The 27,467-nt window shown below is 46.0% G+C and overlaps 1 protein-coding gene across 2 annotated transcripts in view; it reads right to left on the reverse strand.

The window, feature by feature from the left end:
• Positions 1 to 749: 749 nt before the first annotated feature.
• The window catches only part of LOC120948912 (protein suppressor 2 of zeste), a 52,106-nt gene continuing 25,388 nt past the window's right edge, over positions 750 to 27,467 (reverse strand). Inside the window, exons 1-6 of one of the 2 annotated variants that reach the window (XM_040365767.2) lie at positions 26,631 to 27,310; positions 24,716 to 25,423; positions 11,742 to 11,838; positions 10,840 to 11,031; positions 10,483 to 10,726; positions 750 to 7,389 (exon numbers count right to left, since the gene is read on the reverse strand). In XM_040365767.2, the coding sequence (XP_040221701.2) occupies positions 3,763 to 7,389; positions 10,483 to 10,726; positions 10,840 to 11,031; positions 11,742 to 11,838; positions 24,716 to 25,118 (4,563 nt within the window). In that variant the 5' untranslated portion in view covers positions 25,119 to 25,423; positions 26,631 to 27,310 and the 3' untranslated portion in view covers positions 750 to 3,762. Of the gene's footprint in view, positions 7,390 to 10,482; positions 10,727 to 10,839; positions 11,032 to 11,741; positions 11,839 to 24,715; positions 25,424 to 26,630; positions 27,311 to 27,467 lie in introns of those variants that run through there. The other variant, XM_040365768.2, reaches the window with a different exon arrangement.

Raw genomic sequence — 27,467 nt, forward strand, 5'->3', positions numbered from 1 at the left:
TGTTTATCGCTTTTAGGTCTTCAAAAACATTGAATTAGTAAAAAAGATAAGATTAAAAAGATCAATCATAATTTTATTTGTATATGATCTATTTCTATTGGATGTTTAATTATTAACTATTAACTATTCATATTGACTAGTAACTGATTTACTTATTCCAATACTTACACAAATTTTTCCATTCAAAGATAACTGTTATAATACTTTTTTTAACAGTTATTCTGGAGCTTGGAATATAGTAAGAAATTTGCATTATTTATACTGAACTTATACACAAAACCTCGCTACACATTGGTCCAAATGATTAACGGTCTATGTTCAGTTACACGTAACTGAAAAGAGGAAAATACCTCAAAGCATTATTAATATAGAGTACACTCTACTTACCTTTCCAAAGAGTTTTATGCCTAGGCCATTCCCTGCATAAAATAACAAACCAATTCCATTCCACATTTTCTTTCAAAACACCACAAAAAGGACAAAACATTGTACGGTTTGCCCATTGCCAGTCGCACCCCCTAGGGGAGGATTCTATCATTCACCATTTGATGATGGGCACAGTCTATAACGTTGCGGTCCCGTCTCGTCAACGTCATGTGCATTACCTACCAGTTCCAGCTCTCTTCGGAAAAATCCACGACATGCAGCACATCCATCCACCCCTACAGTGAGTCCAGAATTGTGATATTCTCATTCATACGGCAGCTCCCGCGCCTGTCCACCAATAAAACCACTACCCACACTGTATGTACGTTTAAATATTGATTATCGTATCTTCCTTTTGATGTTTATTATTCATATATACGCCAGTACATTGGTACGTTTGGTGAGTACAGGTGCGCCGTGTCTCTAGGTGTGCTAGTGGTCAGATTACATTTTACACTACACGGCACCACAAGGGTTTATTAGTTGGTGCCTTGGTGCCTTAACTATGGGGTGCCTGTGTTCTGTGACTATTTGTTTTGCACACATATACACGCATATAAACACACACATATACACTGTTTGCTACATTGTTGTAATGGTTTGATAATGGTAATTCTGCTGCTGCTACCATTCTTACGCCTTTCATTCAAGGACCGTTCCTTTGCTGCTTCACTGTCCTTTTTGCTTCACAAATTTACACATCAAACTTCTCCCTTTTTTCCTCGATTTTTTCTCTAGAATATCATCCATTCTTTTAGCCTGTTGCTGCTATTCATCTACTTAGCTTCACATTCAACTACATCATAGTGGTTGGCGGTGGTCGCCACCGACGGTTTCTACCTACCCTGAGTGAATATCATAATATCTGTGTTATCATAGTTGCTCGCCTGCTCTGTATCGCCTCCTAGCTTATGATTTCAATTCATATTATTGCACTAAAATACAAGCACACTAGCCTCCATTTTGTTTTGACTAATATTGTAGTGTGTTGAATGGATAAGAAATATAATAACTTATATGAACTTGTTACATTTCTATAACTTTCAAAGCAAAACATAAACTAACTCATTACGGTCAATAGGAAGACAACTTAAAAACAACTTAAACACAACGAATTGTTCCGTTAAGAGTTCCCTTTTACCCGTATTTATGATGTAGTGCAGAATAAATTAAACAATCATATTATTTAAACCAATGAAACGTATTTTTCGACAAATAATAACATTTTACAAAGAAATCTACATTAAATGTTGCACCAACACTGAACATCACCTCCAGTGTTCCCCTACACTAACACCCAATTTACAAGTATGGTTTTATTAAGCCCACCAGCACAAAACGGGACCCCTGTGTAGCCCTCCCGATAATCAAATGAAGAAAGGAAGTCACTCGCTTTGAAGAAGTGATTTTCTTCCTCAGACACACATGACTCGCAATGGTTACGTTTCCCTCGTTTCGTGTGACCCGATTCGAACCCAGCACTGCCAGCTATGCAGGTTCGTTAAGGTTGAAGAATGCATTTACAATAAATGAAATTCTTCTTCCTTCATGGCTAGCCAGCCTTTCACCCAGGCTCGATATCACCAATCACCAGGACGATGATGATGCTGGGTGCTCGCTCGGGGTTAAGTGAAAACGGAGCGGCATCAAGCCCAGTCCGTGGCGAAAGGGGGGAGAAGGAGAAGGGTTAATAATTTTTCCATTTGCTTCAATTATCAATCTATGTTTGCCCGCGTTTCCTCCCCCCCCCCCCTGCGTGCGCAAATACGCCACGCCACGGAGGCCGCATCTTTGGCACAGTACTCGGCAGCGTAGCGTCGCGCCGTCGCTGAACGGAGGCTTGAACGTTCATCAAACTAGAGTGTCTGATGATGTGTTTCCCCATCGAGTTGGCCGTTGTTAATGTTTCTTTTCTTTCTTTTCTCTCACTGAATATCATTTGCTTTTTTTTGCTTTGCCTCTATGCTGTCTCTATCTGTTTTTCTTTTCAGTTGTTTTGTTGTTGTTCGTACATTAATCAGATATTCCGCTATTTTTTGCCTCTCTCTCTCGCTCTATTCTATTTGCATTTAATCTGTTTCATTTTATCTCATCTCTTTTCTTTTGCTCTTTTTTTTATAAGCGTGTGTAATTAATTCTACCAGAATGTGTACTGTTTGTTTTCCCGCTAAACGGTTAGTTTTAAAAACTTTCCATTAAAACAAAAACAAATAAATGAACCAATCACTTAATACGTAGATTAAATATTCACAGTAAAATTGTATGTACCTTTCATGGGGGTACTTTCTCTACATCTGGGGACACAAATTGCTCCAAAATAAAAGGTAGACAAACGCGAGATAAACATAAATTGCAACAGTACCAGTAGTGCTGCAGCACACACACACAAACACTCTCGCGGCCTCTCGTTTTACGATGCACACGCCCTTAAGCTGCGTCTCGGAGCGGTTTGTTTATTATGCTTCCCTGCGTTCGCTTCGCTGTTGTATATTTACACGTATGCAAGGCAGGCAGAGCCAGCATCGTCTTCTTTGCACCCGAACCCGACTCTTGGTGGGGGGGTGCAAATTAAACACCTACTCCCGTTTCTGCGAGCACGTTTTTCCCTCCTATTCCGATAGCTGCTCTTGTTGTTAGCAGACCCGCTCCACACATTGTTTGCCGTTGTTCCTTTGTTCTATCGGAGGTTTCACTTTGGCAACAATTTATGCTACACCACCGTACAGTACGGTACCGTTGGTATCACTTTTAAATGAATTTCCCTGCTCTACTTGTTTTTGTTGTTGTTGGTTGAGCAAGTGATCCTTCTCTTAGTGTTTGTAGTAAAATGCGCCACTGATGCTATTCGCACAGTGTCGCTTGGGGATAATGGAGGTGTTATATGGAGCTCTCCCAAAAGGAGGACTCCCGTCTGTGGCATACACGTTTGTGAAATAAGTATTGTATTCTACTTCGCTACACAAATTTATAGGCTATACTGGACACTAATGCTCTACGAGCGACGTGTAAAAGAAAGTTGTAGACTTTAAGTGTATAGGTATTAAGCAAATTGTGACATGATGGGTACTGTACGTAAGACAATCTAGTTACTGCTGGCTATTATAATGGTAAGAGAAAGGGTTCTAAAAAGTATATGGCTGTATGGCTTTAAGATATTGTAGAATGTGACGAACATTACTATTAATTTAATGTCCTTCAAGCAAGAACTCATTGAACTCTGATCCTAAGACATCTGCACTCACTTCAGGAAAATCTGACCCCAAAAACTAAACCAAATCTCCGCTTCTACTCACTCACCAATATCGCGCCTTTTTCTACATCTCATTACGCACCTTCTTATCCCACGTTCACTATGCTGGCGGGGCTGTTCCTGGAGCTGCCACCCGACGCCCCAGTCACGCTTGCAATGGACGACGGCGCGGTGACGGTGCCACTCGTGACGATACTATCGGCGTGGGCTGTTTTGTTACTGACACGACTTACAGCCGCTACCGCCCCTGCCATTGACAGCGAATCGACAGCGGTGGTGGTGGTAGTCGCCGTCGATGCTGAGGCCACACTGGACGATGCGGCGGTGAATTCTTCCTTTCTTGGCGATTTGCTTCGGCCGTCATCCTTCGGGCTGGTGCTGGGTGCCGGTGTGTCGACGGTTACAGCAGCAGCCGCCTTCAGTACGGCCGCTACCTTTTCGATCGTCTTCTTCGCGGTAAGCCCTGTGTTCGCGTTGGCCACCTTGTTGTTGTTGTTGTTGTTGTTGCTGGTAGTTGACGATCCATTGATTGGTGACGGTTTCGGAGGCTCGCCGTTTCCATTACTGCTGGTGGTCTTGGCGTGCGTGGAATTGCTGGAACCGATGCCCATCAACGCTCTTGCCGCCTGTGATCCGTTGCTAAGCGACGTGTTGCTTTTGACAGTTGTCGATGAAGATGTCATCGATGTCGCGGTGTTGTTGTTGGCGGTACCGTTCGTACGATTGACTTGTTGCCCACCGGGAGCGACAAATCCCGAAATTAGCGGCCGCGAAGTAGAAGATGAAGAAGAGTTGGAGGAGGAAGTGTGGGTAGAGCTTGATACGCTCGTCGCCGTGCCGGTCTGCGTACCGCGGAACGCTAGCGCCGATGGATTGGGAATGCTGCGTATGGAGGCGTTCGGTTGCCGTACCGTTAAGCTACGATGGCGATTGATCTCGGTAAGCTTCGGTAGTGGGGCGAGCGTCTTCTGCACACCCGGCAGAGTCTGGGACAGCATCGTTGAGGGGGCACTCGTGGACGATGGGAAGCTAATCATCTCGGGGAGACGTTTCACAGGTGTGGAGTAGTTAACACTGGGCGACGGTTTACCCCTGTTCAGGTCAACCATGCGCGAACCCTTCACTGGACTGTGATCGAGAATGATCACGTCGTCGGAGAGTCGTCGACCGGAAGATGCCGCAGCGCCACCGGACAGATCGAGAATGTTGCTGCCCGGTGCTGACAGTGATCCTTCGGAAGACGTCCTCACTGGGGGCTTCGGGCGCATTCCCGGTGGTGTGAGTGGTGTCATGCCGGGTGGGCTGAAGTTACCTCCCGTAGATTGCTCGTTAGTTCCCGCCGGCTTCTTGATCTTTATCAGTGGAATGGTGGCTGGTGGAGGTCGCGTCGTTTTGTTGCTCGTTTTGGGCGTTACGAACGGAGCCAGCGATGGCTTATCGGCGACCGGTGCATTCGGTGGAATGCGAAGAATTTCAACGGCGGGACGGCCACCATCGTGGGCGGGAGAGGATGTCGAGCTCGAAGAGGACACAATGTCTGACATCTTCGTAACACTAACCGTTGCTGGTGGAAGGAGTAGGTTCGGGATGGGTTTCTTTGTCGACGGGATCTCCTTCGTGTAGGACGCACTGATTTGGGAGCGGTACGGGATGTGGTCGGATCCGGTGTGTTGGGTTGAAGGTGCAAGACCGGCAGCTTGCTGGGCCGCTTTGGCACGGTTCGCTCCTTTAGCGAAGTTGAACATTGGGGCCTGAATTGGGGCGGAATGTTTCGCTGGAACCAGGGTCACCGGAGCCATCAGGGAAGGTTGCTCAAGGCGTGGGATCTTTGCTGATGTCCCATTGCTGTCGGTACTGATGGAACGCTTAATTGCGGTTGGTGTTGGTGGTGGCGCAGGCACTCCAGCTGCTGCCATCGTACGGATTGATCCCGTAGTAGAGGATGTAACCGGGGAGCTCACCAGCGGGTAGGCCAACGGTGGACAGGATGGCATTGGGCGGGACAGCATCGGTGTGCGAGGTTGCGACTTGCCCGCAACTCCTTGCGAGGACGCGGTTGAGGTTGGAATGAGGGCTGGAGCTGGCTTCATGGTGGGCACCTTCGCCCCAACACTCTCCAGCAGCGAGCTCATCGTGGACCCGACACTTGGCAGATCGGCCGAAAGGCTACGGTCCAGGTTCGGGATGCACACCATCGGTTTGTGGCGCACGTTGCGCATCTCGTTCAGCTTATCCTTGGCGGCGTTCGATGGCGCGGATGCGCCCACAACAGGAGGAACGTTCACCGTCGGACTCTTGGGAGCACTCTTCTGCTCCACTGCAACCTTCTGCTCCACTGCCACCTTCTGCTCCTTCACAAACTTTACCTCATCGTCGTCCTTTGTGATGTCAATCACCTTCGCCGGCTTGGGTGGACTCGGAACCGGCTCCGGCACGGTCGCGGGCGGTGACTTGGGCTGCGGTGACGCGTCCTCCTCATTGCCCGAAGACTTGAGCCGCTCGTGCTTGGGCGGTTTCTCCGTCAGCTTCACCTTCATCTTCAGGCTGGCGTCGTGCTGGGAGGAGATTTCTGCGTGCAGCTTGCGACGCTTGCCACTGCTGCCCGCCTCCTTGGAGTGTTTGCCCTTCTTGCGCTTCCGGTGCGAGTGCGAGCTGTCATCGCGTGGGGACGACTCGTGCGCCACTTCCTGCACGCTACCGGCATACACCGGCTTTAGTCCGATCGTTTTCGCGTACTCTTCCTTTCCCATCGGCCAGACGGGGCTTTTGCCGGCGGAGCTGGTGGCGGATGAGGGTGATGTGGCGGCCGACGAGCTGCTGCTGCTCGGTGGACTCAAACCTGGGGTCTTTTCCCGTGGAATGCTCAACTTCGCTTTTAGGTCAATCTTTAGCCGGGGGATCTCAGCTGGAGCATTAGATTTCGTGGTTTGGCCCACTTCAGTACCTTCGGCAGATGATCCCGGACCAACGATGGTTTGCGTTTTCAGGTTCACGTAGCACTTCAGGGCTGAGTTGGAGCCGGTGGGCGATTTTTCCGCCTCGGAACTCGTCTTCTCTTTGCCATTGGCCGAGGCCCCCTCTTTTGATGGTGGCTTCGAACCGGCACCGTTTACCGCCGGCCCAGACTGCTGTATTGCCTTCAGTGGCGGTGGGCTTCGCTTCGTCTCCGCCGGTCCAGCGGTTGGCTCGAGTTTGGCCTTAGGTATCAGCACCATCTTCAAACCGCTCGCGGCTGCCTGGCTGCCCGGAGAGGAGGGTTTGGTGCCGTTGCTACTGCCACCGGTACGATTCGCATCGCTCGCCGTCGTTGACGATTTGGTACGATGATGATGGCCGTTAACGGCGGCCTTCGCAGTGGCACTATTATTAGCGGTCGCTTCCCGCGGGGCGCGACCAGCCGGCTGCTCTTTCGTTTTGATCGCGCTGCTGCTGCTGCTGCTACTGTTTGGCCGTAGCTGACCGTCGCTGCTGGCTGATGGGTTGGTTTTTACCGGCGTGGCGGAGGAAGCGGCAGTGCTGCTACTGCTGGTGCTGCTGCCGCTGCCTGTGGAACTCTTGTCAGGGTGGCCGGGTTCGCTGGGGCTACCACCGGTACGGCTGTTGGTGCTATTTTTGTCCTGTCCCTCGACGCGATGGTGGTATGCGCTCGCGGTCGGTGCCAACTTTGCGGTCGGGTGTATGAGAATGCGATAGAAAAACCGCATCGGTGCTATCTGTGTTGGTGTACCCATAAAAGAGAGAGAGAGAGGAAGAGAAAGGTAAAAAAACAGCATGGTTAGTGAGCTACAGGGAGAAAAGCTATTGTGACGCCAAACTGTCGACCAGGTGTAAAAATAAATTCTCCAAACTGTTTGTAACCGTTTTGCGCATGTTTGGTTGCTGTTTTCACATGTGTTTTGCGTTGTTTTCATGCTTCCGTGATGGAGACGTTTACGAGGGATGAAATGAAATGTACAACATAATTAAAAAGCAATATCCGGTCCTGTGGACACATTTACAAGGGAATTTATGGCAATGTTTTGTGAGTCACTGTCCAGTTGATTGTCCTATTAAGGATGCATTTGTTGAACAACAGTACATTGGACATTTTTTAATGGTTTTGAGATAAATGTCCGCCTTCAGCATGACTCCTCGGTATCGGAAATCAAGCATCCATCTTCACCTTCCCAGCAATTCACACCTTCAAGCTGGTTGACATTTCAATCCACCCCTGCGACAAACGACAATAAAGTAGCTGATAATCCTTCCCCCGTACCAAGCGACCACAAACTCAATCTTGATGTCCTTGTGCACGGTGTAAAAAGGCCAACCGGTGTAAGAATTTGGTGGAAGCAATGGCAAAGGATGGGAAGGATGTAACCGCTCACTCTGCCAGGAACGATTCCGGTAAAACACATCGCTTCCCGGTAAACGGGTACCGAAAGCTGCTGTGTTTAAAAGTACATTTACTCCCAGCCAACCATCGTTGGTTGGTGCTCCAACACACACGCAAAAAAACCTTCATCATCATCATCATCTTGATGATCCTCATCATCGCCAGTCGTTATGATTATCAACTACGCGAGGCAGCAGCAGCAGCTTCAAGTGGCTTCGAAGCCCTAAGTCAGTCCCAGTTTGTACCCAAAGGAAGGGCGGAAGAGGCAGAGGAAGTACACGGACAGAAGGTCAGAAGGAAAATCTCGAACCAGGGCGCTGCGCTATCGCAGGGCACAATCGCTCAGCATAATTACTATTAATTATTTTCGTTTCGCGCGCTTTCCACGGCTGCTGAGGCTGCTGCTGTTGCTGTTTCGCGCTTGTTCGGGGTGGGGGAGTGAGGGAACTCATTCATTCATTTCATCGGCCCCCTTTGGTTTTCGCACTTGCACTTACGCACTTACCGACCAGAAGATGTCGGGAGATGGTCTGTCTCGAGGTACAGTGCGGTGCGAATTGTGTGCTACATCAAGTTAGTGTTAAAACAACGAGCTTGATGTGGAAAAAAGAGCATTTTTAAAGTGCAAAGAAGGTCTTTTTTCCTATCTGATAAGCCAAAGATTGCTAATCATTGATAGAACTGTTCAATTTTAGCAGCAAATTCCAATTATCAAACCATAAATCACGCAAGTGTCATCCACAATCCGTAGCGCACTGTACTGCTCGATTCGATTTCGCATCAAGCCGGTCGAAATTTGGTCGCTTCTGTCTCTTGCCCTTCCCTGCTTCCTCATCTCTTTTTTTGCGCGCGCCTATCAACGCACCCGAGCGCACGTTGTTGATTCGCCACTTGAAGTCCTTCAGCCGCCAAATCCCTCCAGGGGCTTGCGAGGGTTTTTCGCTTGGGCTGTCGTTGTCGGTTTTTTGCTTGCTGCTGCTGCTGCTGCTCTGTCTTTATCATCCGCCCGAGAGCGTCAGTGCGAACAGAAAGAGCGACAGTGTCGGTAGAAATACACCGGCACACACTGCAAAACGAAGGTAAATTCACACAGAGACATGGAAACGGTCGCCCTTTTGCCCTACGCTCTTGTCGCAGCAGAGCGAAACGAGCCGCGTACTACCATTCGTGAGCGAGCGAGCGGGAGCCAAATTGCATTTATTTCCTTTCGGTTTGCCACGGTGCGGACGATACTTTTTCGACGCTCGGTATAATTTCACGGCCTGTTCAGTGATGGGGCTGATGGGGCGGATGATTGAAGGGACAGGGACCTTTGCACTGTTCGTTCGTTCGTTCGGACCTTGGTTTTTGTGGCAATGCTTGCAAGGTATTTCTTGTAGCAAGAAAAGCATGAAAAAAGTCTTGGAGTTTGTATCCTGAAGCCTTTGAGAAATGTTCAATGTGCTGGCTCTAAATCTGTGTAATCTGGAAAATTATATCAAAAAAGGGGTTTGTGCCTGGTTTCTGCAGGACTTCTACAAACATAATCAAGAATTGGAAAAAAGTTTCTCCAATGATTTGAGGAAGATACCTTTAACGTAAAGATAACCTTAATAAGACTTCGTCTTCCCCATCACTTGTAAGAAAGAAGAGCTTTATAGTTCTTCTAGCATTGCTCTTATTTATCCTTTCAAACGAATATTTCCAACGAAATAGAGCGGTTGGGTTGAATGGCCATTTTATTCTTGTCCTTCTGGACTTCAGGGGATTAGCCAAGTTTCAATCCCTTTTATTGAGCATTATGTAACTAGACCTATTTATACCAAGCAATTGAAAGTAATAACACCTTGGCTACATATAGTAGAGATGGTCTGGTTGAGAATCGAACCTTTAGAATCCACGACTCGTCGTGTACATGCCAGCGCTGCTATCCAATAGACCACCAAGTCACTTCAACTTGGCATGTTATTGAGCCATACTGTATGCAAATAGCTCTCATCTTGGAAGCATGACGAAAGATGCAGATGTGTTAAAATGCATTGGATATTCGTTACTTTTTAATGCAAACTGGTGTATAATATGCATCAAGAAATTGAGTCCTTTTCTGTGTGGTATTTTAGCTATTCTGATCTCTTCTTCCCCTTAATCTACACACGCATTGGGGAATTTTAGACAGAGCTACATGGAAGTCGTTGGCACTGATTATCGGGAACTCGTGATGAACTTCCTCTGTAACCGTCTGTTCTCTCAGATGGAACTCTTTTACCGTTGTCCAAAACAAACATCTTACGAATTGCTTCCCGACCATCACCAGAACATCACTCAGTGTGTGAAATTTGTTCTCTTTTTGTACACTATCTACCAATGGAGTCGCACGAGAAAATGAAGCCGTTTCGGGAAACACATAATACAAACACTGCAATAAGGAACAACATTCCAATCGATCACTTACCCGCTTGTAGTCGAAACAGTACGCCACATCCATCAGCGTAAAGTCGTGCGGCAGTATCTCCTCCTCGTAGATAATCTCCACCCGCACGTTGTCCGAGCCGACCTGCAGCCCGTTCTTCGTGAGGATGAATTTGTACAGATGGTGCACGGTGACGGCCGCCGGGCACTGCAGATAGGTAATCGGCAGCTGTGCGCTGGACGCATTGTGCTCCGCCAGCGTATCGTAGTGGTACTCCAGCGACAGACTGTTAGGCAAAACGATAAGGAGAGAGAGCGAGAGAGTGTGTGTTTAAAAATCGATCATGGGAATGAAAAAAAAACTACGCTGGAAAATTTCCAACACAGCAGCACAACCCACCTGATTGGTTCGTCGGGTGAGAAGAAGTTTTGATCGTCGAGCAGCTGGAACGTGCCCTGCCCGGCCGGATCGTCCGCCGACGAGACGATGTTGCTCGAAATCGATGCATAGAACTGGACGATTCTTTGGTTTTCGGACTTGTGCAGCCCCGGCACCAGCTTGTACACTAGCGCCCTTAATGTTCGATCCGGCCTGTATGTGGGGAATGGACGGAGTAAGAAAGGGAAGGAAAGCTGTCATTATAGTGAACATTTTCCCGGTGTGTTTTTTTGTTTTGGTCGAAAAGTATGCATTAAAAATCGTTTAGAAATGAAAAATGGCAAAATAAATCCGTTCGTGCCCGTGTGCAACATTCCTCGAGCATACTCGAACAGGGGAAAAGTATGTTCTCTCGCGTGAGCATGGCCCCGGTACGGCGGGCGAGACAGTACTCCACCCAATAACGCCCCCACGATGTGCGAGTGCGATGGCGACTGCGCAAGGGCCACCCGACGGCTAGAGGTACAATTCGTTGCACACAAAAAAAGGTTTTCCAGCCAGACGAAAAGTTTGCCGTGTGAGTAGTGGATAGAGAAGACAAAATTGTTGGCAAAGTAGGGAATGAGCGTTGATAGCTTTTTTTACTTTAAATTTTAGAGAAAAGTGTTTGCCAGATGATTTTATGAGTTGAAGGGAATATCATTAGAATATTATAATAAACTTATATTTTGAACATTATTATAAAACATTTAGATTATCCAATGTAAGTACAAAAACAACTCAATTCTACCCACGCTCGTCGCTCTCCCTGACCGCGACAGACCGTGCTATCGAAAGGGCAAACCCACCAGATAAAGAACGAGACGGATACAAAAAAAGAGCATACTTAAGACCCCCGGTTAGCCCCCGTCACCCATAATTACCTTAAATTAGCGACCGTAATCGGTTTGCTGTTGTACGATTTGCACCGGGGACAGTACTTGTTGCAATCGAGGTATTTCACGATGCACGATCGGCAAACTGCAACGACAAGACAAGACAAGGGCGTAAGCGTATGAAGGAAAAATGTAAGGTTTAAGTAGGCATTGTTTTGTGCGAAATGGTGCCGAAGGGCGAATGATCGTCCGGCTGGTGCTATTACTGCTGCTGCTATTACTTCTGTTCGATTAGTTTGCTTCCCGAACGACATGCTTTAAAGGTGAGATAAAATCAAGGAATAATATGTGACATGCATGATGTAGTTGTAAAAGTGGCTTGCGGTGTACAAACAGTTGTGTTCGCACCTATTTTATAGTCATTTTATTATTTAAGGGATTTATTGCACTGCATGTGGCTGTGATCTTCTTCCCAGTACTCAACCGGTCTTGAATCATTCTAGCCCGCGGGGACACATTTTATTGGTTTGTTTACTCAAATGTCACAACCGATGCAAACAAACACATTTTGTGCAAAAACATATGCGTCATGTGTTTCAGGGTTGCAATGAGATATCTCGTGCCCGAACTGTGTCAGCATGCAGAGTGTAAACAGAGTGAAGGCTAGACAAATTCAACATTCGAAGAAAATATTTACTGTTATATTAGTCGTATAGCAAGCTGAAATTAAGCTGTAATCAATTAGAGCAGAGTAATAGATTTAAACGCCGATCCGCAACGATCAAGATCCAACTCGATCGTGGCAGTGTGACAGTAAATCGTTCATTGAAAGAGAGAGCCCCAACCCCTATATGGGAAAAAAATACAACCGTCATCACAATCGGTTCATTCAGTATTTATCACGTCAGCGGCGTCATCCAACATCTAACAGGGAACAACATCTTCGATCGCGTAAGTCTACCGCACTGAACATAAACCGAACAGAACAGAAACAAGTGTGACAGTCAATCATCGTTTCTGTGCGGGTTTTGCTTCTTTTTTCCACCACCGTTCTCAGCCGAATCTCTCACGCTCCGTCCCATCATCCAGGCGGACAAGTTCTCCTCTGTTGTGACAGCGGCAAACTCAGCTCAATCATCGGCACCAACGCGACCACCACCACCCAAAATCCATCGTATCTTGGTCGGCGGGGAGGCGCGTTTGACAAACAACCACCTTGCCCGCGTCACACGTCACATCGAAGCTGTTCGCTGTTACGCTTTTGTCGCCCCGTTGCGATACCAAACCTGAACAAATCTAAAGCCGACCAGCATTATTTGTCCCACTGCTACTACCACCACTACTAATACTACTACTGTCCGCAGCATCACAACACCAGAGTGTGTTGCCAAGAGTGTTGTGGCTGTCAAAACCGATCAACTGGGAAGGTGTGATATTAATCACACCACCGCACGGCACTGTTGGCTTTAATCTGCTACCTATTAGATGGGTTGCCGCGCGGTGGTGGGTTTCTGTAGTTCCTCTGTTTACTTTATACTCGCTGTCTTTCCGAGTGGGAGTGCTTTTTTGGTTGCTGTTGTTGTTGTTGCTTTGGGGCTGATGTGTTTTAATTGACTCTTCTTTTGTTCTTGTCGCTTTAGGATGAGGGATTTATGTACTTCCTTCTTGCTTTGATAGCTAGCAAGTGTTTCTTTTTTTGTTTATTGTCTTTGCCGGAAATGGGGTAATAACTTGTCTGTTGTGTGATGATTTGTAGTTTTGATTATATTTAATTTATTTATAATCAATCTGCTGATGTGACTTTTCCTTTTTATTCCTTATTTCTAACAACTAAACATTGCTTTAATTTCTGTTGTATTTTTATCTTTAAAGTTATAGATTCGTTGAAACTTATGTTGATAAAACAGAATCATATATTGCAAAACATAAATCTTTGAATTATTTATGCAAAATCTCAAACAAATCATTGAATATTAAATATAATAAATTGTGTTTGTATATTCCTCAAACCAGAAGCTACTGATGACTTAGTTCTTAGCTCCGGAACCTATCACAACCCCTTGACCGGTGCTCGTACATTTTCACTTCCGCTTCTACTTTGATCTCAAGTGAACAGCAAAAGGCCCGTCCACAGAACGGAACGTCTCGGGCCAGAAGGATTTTCCCGGGGTCACACCGGTAAGCACGCCGGCATGACTACCTCCAAAGTTCAAAGTTTTCATACAAAAGCGCTTTTCACTGCTTGTACGCTGTATACCGGCACACACAAAAAACCAACCCCTTTGCCAGCCATTATTCAACGTCTGATTTTGTTTCTTTCCAACTACCAGAGGGAAACGGAGAACGGTGAAAAACCTTTTTTTGCCACATCTCGAGTTTTCACCGAGCATCGAGAGAGAGAGAGAGAGAGAGAGAGAGAGAGAGAGAGAGAGAGAGAGAGAGAGAGAGAGAGAGAGAGAGAGAGAGGGGGGGGGGGGGAGAGAGAGACAGAGGGAGAGGGAGAGCAAAAGCTGTCCAAAACAGTGCCCAGAGTCTGGTACAGAACTTTATCGGTGTTTCGGTTTTTTGGGCGCAAAAGAACGGAACCGGAAGCCCGGAATCAGAGTGAAGTGAAGATTAACAAAAGGGGCCCACGTTGGGTACGGGAAAACGGAGCATGTTTTGGTATACATTTCTGCCAAAAAAATATTTCTGTACGAGTGTGTTGTGTCGAAATGCGGTAATAAAGTATCAGAATGAAGTTTAAGATTTGTTTTTCCAATTTAAGGTTATGAAATATCAGTCGAGAAGTGGTTCTCACACAAGAATTAAAACTTAGCTTTTAGCAAAACATGTACACTTTTTGTGCCTATTTAGCCATTAAATTATACACTGCAATGGCATTAAATTTCGAAACGGGCAAAAGAGCGCCACAGAAAACGTGCAAGCTCACACAAGCTGCCCGCCACGCCACCGGGACCGGGCTTAAACGCATCCAAGCAGAACTAGGGCTAGGCAAAACCGTGCCAAATCCGTCCGTTCAGTAGTAGTAGTACAATGGCTTTCTCCTCTCCTCCTGCACTGCCTGTGCCTCCCGCACGCGGGACGGCTTTACGTACGAAATGACAAAATAATTGTCCCATTATGGTGGGTATGGTGGTTCACGCCGGCGCATCATACAACGGTGGCCACACCAGTGCGTGGCGGAAATGCGGGAGAACCAAGGGAGCTTTTCCGCCACATGGCACACATTTACGTACGTACGCGTAGCGCAATTTGTAGGCAATGAATAAGCATTGGATTAAAATTGGAAAAATCTGGAACTAGCATGAGGAAAAGCTACCAAAAGTTGTTCATTTTTTTACAAATATTTTAATTACTTTTGTTGCATAAAATCAAAGCTTAAAAGCAGCAGAAAAGAATCAATTTTCAGCAAGCCTAAGCTAATTAATTAGAACAATAAATTATCTCATCTGTTTCAACCTTTCATTTCGGCACCTGTAGGGGGTTATAAGGAACGAAACGAAAAGGCCAAAAAACCCTTTTGCTCTCTATAATCCATTTTCATTAGCATTCTACCAAATTATATTTCTCACGCCTCCCAGCCAAAACCCGAAACGATCGACGGCGTTATAACTCGGGGCTCGAAAATGGATCCGTGATGAGTCATGGGATTTGAAAGATGATTAAATTATCTGTTTACACAATCCTCACTGCATCATAAGGTGTTGCCGTTGCTGCTTCATCAACCTCATCTAAAGTTTCGTTTATCATGTAGAGCGAACCACTTCACACCGCACAAGAAACGCCTAACGTAAACAAGTGAAACGTACATTCCACGCCGTGGCGCGGACAGCGAGAACGAGAAAAGAGTAGAGAAAAAAGAGGCAAAAACCATTTCATGCATACGGTGGTACTTACTACCTTTTTTTGTTCCATTGGTTTAATTCAACCCTTCCCCCGCGCAAACACGGTAATCGAAACAAATAGCTGCTTATCCACGGACACGGCGTCGTCGGCGATATCGGAAATTGTTCCAACAAAAATGCAATCGAACGAACCACCGCGCTCCATCGCGCTTACACTCTTTGCGGCAAAGGCGAAGCGCGAGGTGAAGGTGAAGCGCGATTTGAGCAGAGTGAATCCATCCATAAATTTGTTTAAATTAGACAGCAGGCAGCACCAAACACAGTGCCAAACATCGATCCACCCGGGGTGTGCTTCTGTATTTTTGTTTTCTGTCCGCTCTCGGTCCCGCGTTCGATTTTTCGGCTTTTTTGGGGCCGCTCGTTCTCGTTCGGTTTCGTAACTTAATGCTTCCCCCTGGGCTGGGGTTTGGAAAGGAGACAGACCCTTCCATGGGGCAACGAGGTTCGGCCCGACCGCTCATTAATTAATCGGCCAGGCTCGGACCAATAAAAGTCTTGCAAAATGAGGGGATTGTGCAAGGCGGAGACACCCGGTTTCAGCAAGTTGGAAAGATGTTTTGGGTAAAAACACGGAAGAGGAGAAGAACATGAGAATAATATTGGGTGGCATATGGAAGGAGGCAGAAAAAGGAAGAAGAAAATACAGAACTAGGGGTAGGGTAACTAAGGGTAGGGGGACAAAAATATGAAAACACATTGCATGAACAAACAGCAACACGAGCAAATCAACACGTGTGATGGGAGATTGGAGGATGTACATGTGCTTGATGTTGGAAGTAAGTAATTAGTATTGTAGTGTACACCAAATATCAATATAAAAGGATAAGAAAGTTGAAAGATAATTTGTAAATGAAGAAAAAAACACCACTTTTAAAATAAAGTAGCAAAACAAACAAAAACTGGTAGAAAAGACATAAAACATACGTAAAAAAACTTACGAATGAAGTAATGCGGAAGATGATATAACTATTTCAAGAGGTATTCTTTTAAGTGAAGCTTAACGGAAATCAAATAAAAAGGTTTTTTTAATTATAAATATCAAGTAGGAATCGAAAAAGACACAGCAATTCCATAAAACGAATAAAAAGACATTAAAAAACTATAAAAAAGAACGAAAAATTGATGAAACTTGAAGTTCTTTTCAATGCCCGCGGATACGTAAAAAGAAACACACACGCCAACCAAAAGCTCCTTTCAAGCCCAAAAACGTTTCACGTTTCCCTTCCTCACCACCCTTGGCCGAAGGCCAGTCAGTAATCGGTATATTTATTTATGCTCCTGCCCGTGGGGCTTATTGGGGTGATGGTCACCAAAAAACTGATTTCCCGTGCCATTTCCCATTCCACAGCAGTCAGTGCCACACACACCCGTACTGTCGATCGCTTCGACATGTCCCGGTGCCTTCTCCGGACCCCCCCGGCACCCACCAAAGGGACCTAAGACCTTGGAGAGCCCGAAAACTGTGAGAGCATAAATTTGGGATTAACTTAATAAATAAATTTTTACCGCCCATGGGAAAGATTTTACTGTCACGCTGAGATGGTGCTCTTTGTGCGCCAATACGCGTGTGTGTCGGTGAATGTGTTTGTGTGTCTTTGGGCAGCGGTATAGGCCGCGGTTCGACAGGAAATCAAGCTCGAACGGCTTGTCCGCGGTCAACCGTTCGGCTTGGTCATAACAATAATAATAACTTCGGACATAATGATCAGTCACGAAGCCACGGGTGTGTTGTGTGATGTGTTTGTGTGTGTGCCGGTTCGAATCGGAGTGATGGGAGATTAGATTAGATTTCCGATTTGCATGCCAGAGTGACGGGCAGATAAGATAGGGCAAGCATTGCTCAGCAGGGCAGCTCCCAAACTCAAAATTAAACTGATAAGGCACAGTAATTGGTGACCACAATCGTAACTGCGTGAATGCACTTTGCGAGTGCTTTCGGATGCAGTACAGCTTGAAATGGCGATAAGATGGTTTATTTAATGTCATATAAGAGGTCTCAAATTAGGACCACCACAAAGCCTATGAAAGAATGGCAACATGGCCAGAGTACCGATTTAAAGCCATCATTTACGGAAGCTCTAAACCTCATTTTGCCTAATGCCTTAGTGTTTATGCGCTCGGTGAATGGAGCCTAAAGGCACAGCCGGCCATGCTTCGAGTACCAAGCAGCTTCTTTTGAGCAGTTCTCGGGCGGAAAAACAAAACATTAAGAAGCATAAAAGAAGCAAAACGCTCTATAGTCTCTCTCTCTTTCAAAAAGTTGAACATCCAGGGGGGAAAAATGGGAAAACAAAACAAGCGAGACAGGAACTGTCGCTGTGCCGTTGTGGGAAACGGTGTCCGGTGCGGAAGTGGTAAGAAGGAAAAACGCACGTACACACACACACACACACACACACAGAAACATTAGAAGCATGCGACTAGCGGCTAACGGCGCTTTCTGTTCTTTTTTTCTCTATCTAGCTCGGTAAAGCAATTTCCGCAAAGAAAAGTCCGTCAACGACGACAAGTGGACGCAGAAGGAAAATTCAGAGCAACAACATCTAACGGCCTAAAGCGAACCGCGCGTACGGCTCGAAGGGAGAGTTGCACAAAGTGATCAAAAAGAGGCATTAAGAACGGAACAAAGTGCCAGTAGAGTAAAAACAACACACACAGTTTCATGGCGAGTTTGTAAAGAAATAGGAACTCTGATCATGATGAGCAACAAAGCAACAAAATGATGAAGTAGAAACGTGAAAAATAGCGTATTTTGGTGACTACTTTTTTACCTTCTCCTACATACATCTTATTCTTGCTGCACGGTGAGAACAGAAGAACAGCCATTGAGGCAACCTTTAGTGTTAGAAGTTATCACAGCGTGTCGCAAAAAACAATAGACGAAAACGAGGCCGCAGACAGCAACCGAGATGCGGTGCAAAAAGGTGAGCGAAATCGAGCATGCACTGTGCCGACCGAACGAACGAACGAACCAACGAGAACGATATCAAGTGACAGAGCAGGGAATGGAACAGCGGAACAGCACCGCCAACCCCTCGGGGTCGTTCATATTATTTTCCACTTCCTCATTTATATTCACCCCTGCGAACGCCTGCGCTGCCTTCTAGCGCCAGGCCCTGTATTAGACGCCCTATAGTTCGCCGCTGTACGCCACGCCGGCACGGGAGGACAGGTGCCAGCCCCGAAATAGGAACCGAAATAGAGCTGGCCAAAAAAAAAAAGGATCCCTTCACAACGTCCACCCGCTAGCTAGAGCACACAATATTCCCCGTCTCCTTCTTACTTCCGGCCCATCGATTCACTCTCCTGCTCTGTTCCATTAGCAACTGTTCCTGTGTGTTGTAGTTTTCTATTTATTCCTCCAAGCTACTTTATGACTGGAGGAGCAATAATTTTCAAACACAGAGGAAAACGGAACGATTTGTGTGTTCTTGTTTGGGTTTTGGAAGTGTTGGTTCTATCTTGTCTGTGTTTTTTTCCTTCATCGGTTGTTTCGGTTTTGTTTTCACGTTGCCGGGCGTGCGGGCTTTTCCTTTATCGCTCCTATTGTTACCATACATGTTTATCGTGTTTTTCGGTACCTTTTTGGGTACCGGTGTTCTTACATGTGTTGTTTTTTCTGCTTGCTTCTTCTGTTTAGGGGTTTGTTTAGATAGAGTATTTCTTTTTACTATCTTCTAATCCCAGTATATATGTTTTGATCTTTTGATGGTCGTATTAATCCTCTTATGATTATATGGAGAAAAGTTGAGGTAAAACATTGAATTATAACTTGATGTGGAATTTACAAAGTGTCTCAAAGTGATCTTACCTAGTAGAGAAGAAGAAAGACTACATACTTGTTAAAGAAAACTTGAATTATAACATCGCAGACCTTATTCTATTCTCATCTTCAACCTTTCAACTATCTTGAAGTCACAAACACACTCATGCAAACGCCTTTCAATACTTCAAGAACCCAGCATATCGCACCGATGGCTTTAAAGTTTGTGTTCTTCCGCTTTCAATAACAATACCCTACAACGATGTTCCTTAGCGTTGCTTCCTGTCGCTCCCGGAAAGAAATCTCCCTACACCCTAAAGCCAATGTGTCCGCGAGTTGGTTCGTGCTAAGACCGCGTCTAACCGGGTGTACTACGTGTTCATCATTGCCACACAAACACACACATGAACATCTCCTCACGTCGAGTCACCGTGGCGTAACGCTGACAACCGGTTGAGTGATTTCTTGAGCACGACGCAGGTTTTTCGGAAAGCTTCCATTATTCTATTATTCTAATTTCCGTCCCCCAGACTCAGCAGTACGCAGGCCGTGAGAAGGTTGGGAAGGCAAAACACACACACAGGGGAGAAAGAGGCGAAGAGGCAAAGGGCCTTGCGATGTTCGTGACCGCGTGTTGTAGGATTTTGTTTGAACAAATTATTAGAATGTTACTCGGCAGTTCGCGTTCTGGGCAGCAGTTTCGGGGGAAGTTGATTCGACACACCCTGAAACTGGAGGCTGCTCCTGCTGATAGTTTGTGCAAATAGAGGTGAGTAATTGTTGTCTTTTTTTTTTAAAGATTCCAAAAACTCTACAAAATTTGTTGAAGTAAGCAAACCCCGTTGTATAAGACACTCCTAAAAGTGTTTCGTGTTTCAGAAAAAAAGAACCCTAAGATTCCACTACTCGGTGGCAATTTATCTTCGAACAAATGGCGCACAAACAACGCATCTCGTTTGCAGATGAGGATTTTCCTTCTCTTTGTTGTTTTGATCCCATTCTCTGCCCTATTGGTGCTCCCTATTGCGTACGCCAGCGTCGCCTTTGCGCACAGAAACCCAAACGCCAATAAAGCCGTACCTCGCGTGCGTGCCTTCCCAGCTTCTCCTCGCCTATTGCAGGCGACATCTCCGATGTGTGCCCGGGTGTCAAAATCTCAATCAAACAATCCCAAACCAAGGGGCCACCAAGGGGTTGTAAGGGAAGGTAAGCCAGGGAGGTAAGAGATGCCTTCGGATATTCGGCGAAACCACGCCGGCTTCAGCTGCCCAGCTGTGTAGTAAGGCGGCAGCAAAAGCCTTACCGCTGAAAGGTGGCCTCTTATTGCGCTTGAAATATTGCTCGACCCGACGCCGTGCTCCGTCTTCGGCCCAAAATCCCCGACGAAACGAAGTAGCGCAAGGGATCAGCACGCAAGGCACGCCGTAGCGCCTCGAACAGGATAACGTGCCTCTCGCTTCTTCTATTGCTGCAAGAGTTTGCGCAACGTGGCGTGCCTGTTTCCTCACAGCAGCTAAAAAGAAAAATTCTTCCTTCCAAGGGGAACCACGCCAAACGATTTCAGTGAGTGCAAATTTTTCCCCTGGCCTCGTACGAACGCTTCCCGTTCGCGTGCCTCGGTCGTAAACACCGAGATTTACCACGTGGTGACCCTTATCGTCGGCCGCACCACGGTAGGGTTTGGGTGTTTTGCGCTTCCCTGTTTCCCCCACGTTCCTTCGGGCAGTTTCCTAGCGCTCCGTACTTTATTAGATCAAATCTATTAAAGATATATGATTGCCCAAAGTGCGGACGGCCAGCGGTGTTTCATGTCCGGGCCTCTCTGAAGCCTCTGAATTTGCCTCGAGGGAATGCTCAGGGGTTTTACTTTTATTTTGTGTCCCCTCGTTGCTTCTCGCAATGTCTTGCTGGATTTAGTTGCTAGGACAGGCTGCTGCCAAATCCATATCTCTCTCTGTCTCGGAATGAATAAAATACAGACACAGAGTCGGTAACATGTGAATCGTTAAATAAGATAAATGCTTAGAAATCGAAAATCAGTGTGCAATTCGATCCGATTCGATTTGCACCCGTGTGTCCGAGTGTCCACCCGGCTGTCCGGGGATCATCTTTCCTTGTCCAGTCCTGGTTGGGATGTTTTTTTTATCGTTCTTTGCTTTTTATCCTTCGCACCGAAACGATTACGAGCGAACCGGAATTACGACACACAGCGCCGAGGGTTTATCGACGACGTCGTTTGAGCCACACTGTGTGGACAGTTCACACCTTCCTTTGACTTGCTTCCGCTTGGTGTGTGTGTGGGTGGAGAAAATTCAATTTCAATGTTTTATGGTTTGTTGACTCAACATTTGCAACCACACACACACATTGGATTACGCTCTGCTGAGCATGTTATTTCATTGCTCGAACTGGATTTGACGCCCTCCACTATGACATCATTTCTGATTTGCGGTATAGCTGAATGCATCCTTTATCTAATTTATCTTTTAAAACTTTTGCCCTAATCATTGATCTCTAGTCATCGGTGTGATAAATCCACGCAAGAATAATAAATTCTTTTAATTCTACTCCCAATTCCTGCGTGACCCCACATAAAAGATTTAAGTAGCAAAAACAATGGCAAGTGGCTTGACTGACAACTTCCAGCGCAAACTTTTAACATGCCATCCGTCAGACGAACGTCCGCGTTGACCGGTCGGTTTGATTTTTACGACTTTATAACTTTAAGCTCTTGCTTCGAAGTTGTACTAAAACTTTCCTTAAAAAAAAAACCGGCTACCCGGGCCAGTGATGATATGCTCGTAAAAATCAAACCATTGGTCACCATTTACGGTGGATTCGATCCCTCCTTCAGTGCTCCTTCCAAAAAAGAATAAAAGAATGGGCATGAAAAACAAGCATCAGCTCTACTTCAAAATCGTATGCACAGCACAGACTCGGCACGAGAGACGTAGGAATGGCAGCTAAATACGGTTTCGAAAGCATCGATATTAATTTATTGCCTCGTTTTTTTGCCGGAGATGCTTTCTGGAGCATAAATCAAAGGATCTTCGTGCGAGGAGATGTCATAAAAGTGACTAGCACCATTACAGGGCGAGATTTGGTTGTATGTGAGGTATTGGGGGATGTTTTTGTTGAAGATATTCTTTCTTTTTTATCACACAACTTCTGGAATAGAAAAGTTCTAGAGATTTTAAAGAACTAAAAACATATAAAAACACTGCAAGTTATTCAAACTTTGCACAATCGAAGCAAATTTCTCGTCAACGCCCGGGAGACACAAACAGCCCGGACGAACCGCAGCTTGAAGTGTGGACAAATGACAGCTGCAAAAGAATGGCACAGGAACGACAGAACCACGAGCAAACGAACTCGGGTTGTTATTTGTTTTACACTCGCATTATGATTTATCACCCATCACCGGGTGCGCGATCGCCCATTTTTAGTGCCACCCGTTGGTTGGGGGGAATGCACCGTCAGAAGGATCATAACACTGATACTGAGGAGAAGTACAAATAGTGAGGAGGAATCCGAAGTGGAATCTACATGGGAAGGATTATTTTTAGAATGTTATTGCAAGTGGGGAACGTGGATTTGGTTCTATTTTAAAGTTCTGCTGCAAAACAATAGTAGCATCAATGCACAGAACGTTTCATTATAACGAGCTACTGTAGCCAGTTTAATCGCTATTCATTCATTCAAAACCCATCCCCGGTTTCCGGTAATGCCGGGAAGAACTAACACGTGGCACGTGGTTTTGCGCGACAAACAGCGTGCGTGCGGGAAGTGCTTAGTGTTGCGCTCTTGCGCGTCCCGGCACGCATCAATTCATGTGTGCAGCACATGGTGCAGCATGGTTTTATGTTGTAGACTTTATGTCAACAGTTTTGAGTCTGTAAAAGGGAATATAAGGAGCAATAACAAAACAAGGTCCATCGAAAGGGAAACACAGAACTACTTTATGCATCATAAAACTGGTTGTTCTCTCGCTCTAAGTTACCAATCAATTAGCTTCAATGTATGGGCCGAATGGCTGGTATTTGCTTGTGAAGTAAGTGTATTGAGCACTGTTTCACTAAAGAAGTGCCCTTCTTCAAATGGCGCCACTTCCAGTGGTTGGGCATTTCAACGTACGCCAACCCGCTTGAACACTTTAACCACGATTGCCGGGCGTGTCAACGAACTCCCGGAACTGTTCGTTCGGCTTGAGCGTTTGACTGCGTGTGTGTGTGTTTGATTGTGCCGAGGAATGAATTGGTTTTCGTGTTTGAGTTCGTCTCTATCAATTATTCAGTTATTGACTGTGCATCAAACTGTGGGTCCAACCGAACGGGCAAGGATTATGCTCACGCGAGCAAGAGAGAGAGGGAACTATTCGGCAGCAATCGATACCTTTATGGTGGGTTTTCCGGTTATGCAAAATCATAAAAGTGGTCATTCGTGTACAACAGCATCGTACCGCTACCTTTCCGCTGCTTGGTATGATAGCAACCTCCAAATCACAACACATTTATGGGGCCAAACGATGATCCACGACCGCAAAACGCAATCAGAATGAATGAAGTTCAGAAAAGTGTGGGAAAAGTGTTTTACAAATTGCTGAAAACAACATGGCATGGGAAAGTGAGTGAGGATCGAAGGTTTGTTGATTGAAGTTGGGAAGTTTATCACATATTGTTTATGATAAACTATTTCACATCAACTTAAAAGCAAGTAAGTTAAGTTATACGGAGACTACAAAGAGCACAAGCTCATTTAGATAAAGTGAGCAGTTAGATTGAGTTTGAGGTGGAATTTGAAAGGAAAGGTAATGGAGATAAGGATATCTATCTAATTTCACATACTGGTTGGAGGATATGTATACATATTGGGCTATTATTCTATGCTATCCCCCCTAAACCTCGTCATAAAACGCTTCTTTGTCATGCCCGAACGAATCAACTGTTTAACATAGAGGATGCAAATCGTTGTGAAACATTTCCCCCTTGGGAACGGTAGCATAATGTATCATCATCAAGCCTAAAACACAGAGCATGCGCAGTGAAGAGATTTTAAGTGTGATAGTATCATTCGTATAAATAATTCAAAAAAGAGCTACATAACTACTGCCTAAAACGAAAGTATTGCACATTCTAACAGATGTTTGAAGTGCCGAAAAATAGTTCAAAAATTATCATACACCATGCAGAAACAAAGAATTCAGGCAAACAAGACGAGCAAATTCTTAATTAAATTTTAAACATTTCTCAACGGCAATGAGAGTTTTCCCCTCTCGTTCAAGAATTTCGATGAGCAGCAGCATACAACACAGCATACCCCTCGGTTGACCCCCTCCCCCTAGGAATACTCACATGCATGCAGACAGTCGTTGACGCTGGTGGCCTCGACCAGGTAGCCATTGCAGAGGGTGCAAGTTATGCTGTCGTTGAAGTCCTTGACGCGCCGCCGCTGGCTGCCCGCGGCCTGGCCGCGCATCCGGATGCGTTCCGGCTCGTGCATCATCATGCCGGCCATCGGGAGGGCGGGCGAGGTGGACGAGCCGCCCGCCGACGAGAAGGATGACGACGACGACGACGACGGGGGTGATCGTGTGCTGCTCCGACCGATACTGTCCGCCGGCACGAGGCCCGACGTACGGGAATGCTTCAGGTTTGGTCGGATTGTGGTGCCACCCTCAACAACGCCACCGGTACTGATGCCACCACCACCACCGCTGGCACCACCACTGCTTATCATTGCGGCGGCACTTGTCATTCCAGGCGTGGTAGGGTTGGAAAACAAAAAAAAAAAACAAACCCCCGTACCAGAGGGGTGAGGGTTTCTGGTTTGGGTAATCCTTTTTGCCTTTCTGTGTGTAATCCCTATTTATTCCTTGGGGTGTATTCGGCGCGGCTGAAATTGCACTTCACAGACAACCACACAGAGGCACACACACACACATATGGGAGCTAATATATGCGCAACCGAGAGGTTTACCGTAGTTTATGGGCACATTTTGATGTACATAATTGAAGTATTAAGCCTTCTACCGGGAGCGTACGGTAGGGAACGTTGGAAATCTGGAAAAAGAGAAGGAAAATAGATGATGATGATGAATTATTGGCTTAGACATGTAATTGTTGAATAATTTTGAATAAGATAAAAAGTAAAGATTATAATGTGATTAAAACATGATTCTAACATTAAAAAACGAAATAAAAAGACAAATATACTATAATATAAACTAGAAGTTACAAATGAAAGTTTGTGATAACACATTAACACATTTTAGTATGATGAAGTAAACAAATGAAACATGTAATAGAAAATGTGAAATGTGAAAAGAATACAATTCTATGAAATGAACAATAAGTAAGAATAGAAAAGTGAATAACGAAACAAACAAACACAACCTATGAGCTCCAACAACAAAACAAAAAGCAAAATTAGCAATAGGAAACGATACAAAACTATAACACAAACATAAACATCAAGAAGAACAGCAATAGAAACGATAGAAAACACGTTTCAGTTTCAAAAAAACACGGGCCCGCTCACGCAAGAGCAATAGGGAGGGCATCGAGCGTGTTGATGAAAACAACAACAACAACAACAACAACAACAACAACAACATCAGCAACAACACCAACCAGCAGAAAGTTATGCAAAGAGAAAGTTGTGTGCCGAGGCTCTCTCGCGCTCTATTTGTGTTTGCTCGCTCGATCTTGCACTCTTTCTCTCTCTCTCTCGCGAGCGGTTGTGTTTTGTTGTTTTTGGGCACTGAGAGTGTTCGCATTTTTTGTTTTGTTTTTTTTTGGATTTGTTATCATGTTCCTCTAGTGTCCTCTACTGTCATAATTATAGACTTCCAATCATTATGCGGGATGATTTGTTTTTTCTATCTTTTTCCCTCTTCATTCTTCCTAGGATGGGGATGACGTGTGATTAAACAGTAGTTGTTGGCGAAAGGCCGATGATGTACGTAAAAAAAAGGGCAAACCACGAGAAAGTACCGCGTTGGAGCCAGCCTCCCAATTGGAGCGGTGGGTGGGCCACCGTGAACTCGAAAACATTGGAGCCGTAACGTATAAAGTAACGCCGGCACCAATACTACCATGCAGGGGTAGAATTAACAACCAACGTCAACACACGGTGTACCGAGATCATGCTGAGCATAGTACACCCGATGCTTACAACATATACTCTGGTGCATTGCGATACAGGATTATGCTCCATCAGGGGAGAAGAAGGGAGAAGGGAGGGCGAAAGGGAGGTTTTGCTACTTACCACACAACACAACACGTCGCCCGAAAAGCGCCAAAAGGGATGAAAGAGAACGGAATCACTCGCCTGCCCGTTCGCACTCACAAACGCGAGGCTGAATTGGATTATTTTTTCTCTTTAATTTTCTACCCCCGTCACTCACACACACAGCTCTTCACTCACACCGAGGCAGGGAATCGAATCGCGCGCGCTCTCGCACACACATGTGCACGCGTGCGCTTGAATACGGCGACCACACAATCTCTTCCCGTTTTGCTAGATTTTCCAACAACCCCTAAAATAACGCACACACTTATACTGTGGAGTAGCAGCGCACGTCAAAGTAGGCGCACAGCACGCGCGCGAGAGACAGAGAGAGAACGGTGAGAGCACCACCACCGCACATACAAATTCCACCACAGGGCGCGATATTCCAACCCCTAAAGTACGAGCGATAGAGGGAGAGAGAGAGAGCGAGAAACGAGAAACTCTCCACACAAACAAACACACACACTGCTCGCTCTTCTGCACGTGACGCACCACTTCTACACCACTTCACTGTGACCCTGCTGCTGCTGCTGCTGCTTACTAAACGCGCTTCCCTTGCTAACAGACAGATGGCGTACCGAGCGCACGCCCTTGTGCAATGCCGCAGAGACACACAGAAAGACCTTCGCGCTTCTTCGCCGTCGGCACGAGACTGACGCGCGAATGCCGCGACCCGAACGCACTAGCCTCCCAAAAGGTGCGCGATGGCGCTGCTGACGGTCGGAGATGCCGATGGCGATGATGACGATGATGATGATGATGATGGCCGAAGCCGAACCAGCGCCACGAACCACGGTCCCGAACACGTGATAA

This window comes from Anopheles coluzzii, chromosome 2, assembly GCF_943734685.1.
Source record: "Anopheles coluzzii chromosome 2, AcolN3, whole genome shotgun sequence".
In the NCBI taxonomy this organism is placed as follows: domain Eukaryota; kingdom Metazoa; phylum Arthropoda; class Insecta; order Diptera; family Culicidae; genus Anopheles; species Anopheles coluzzii.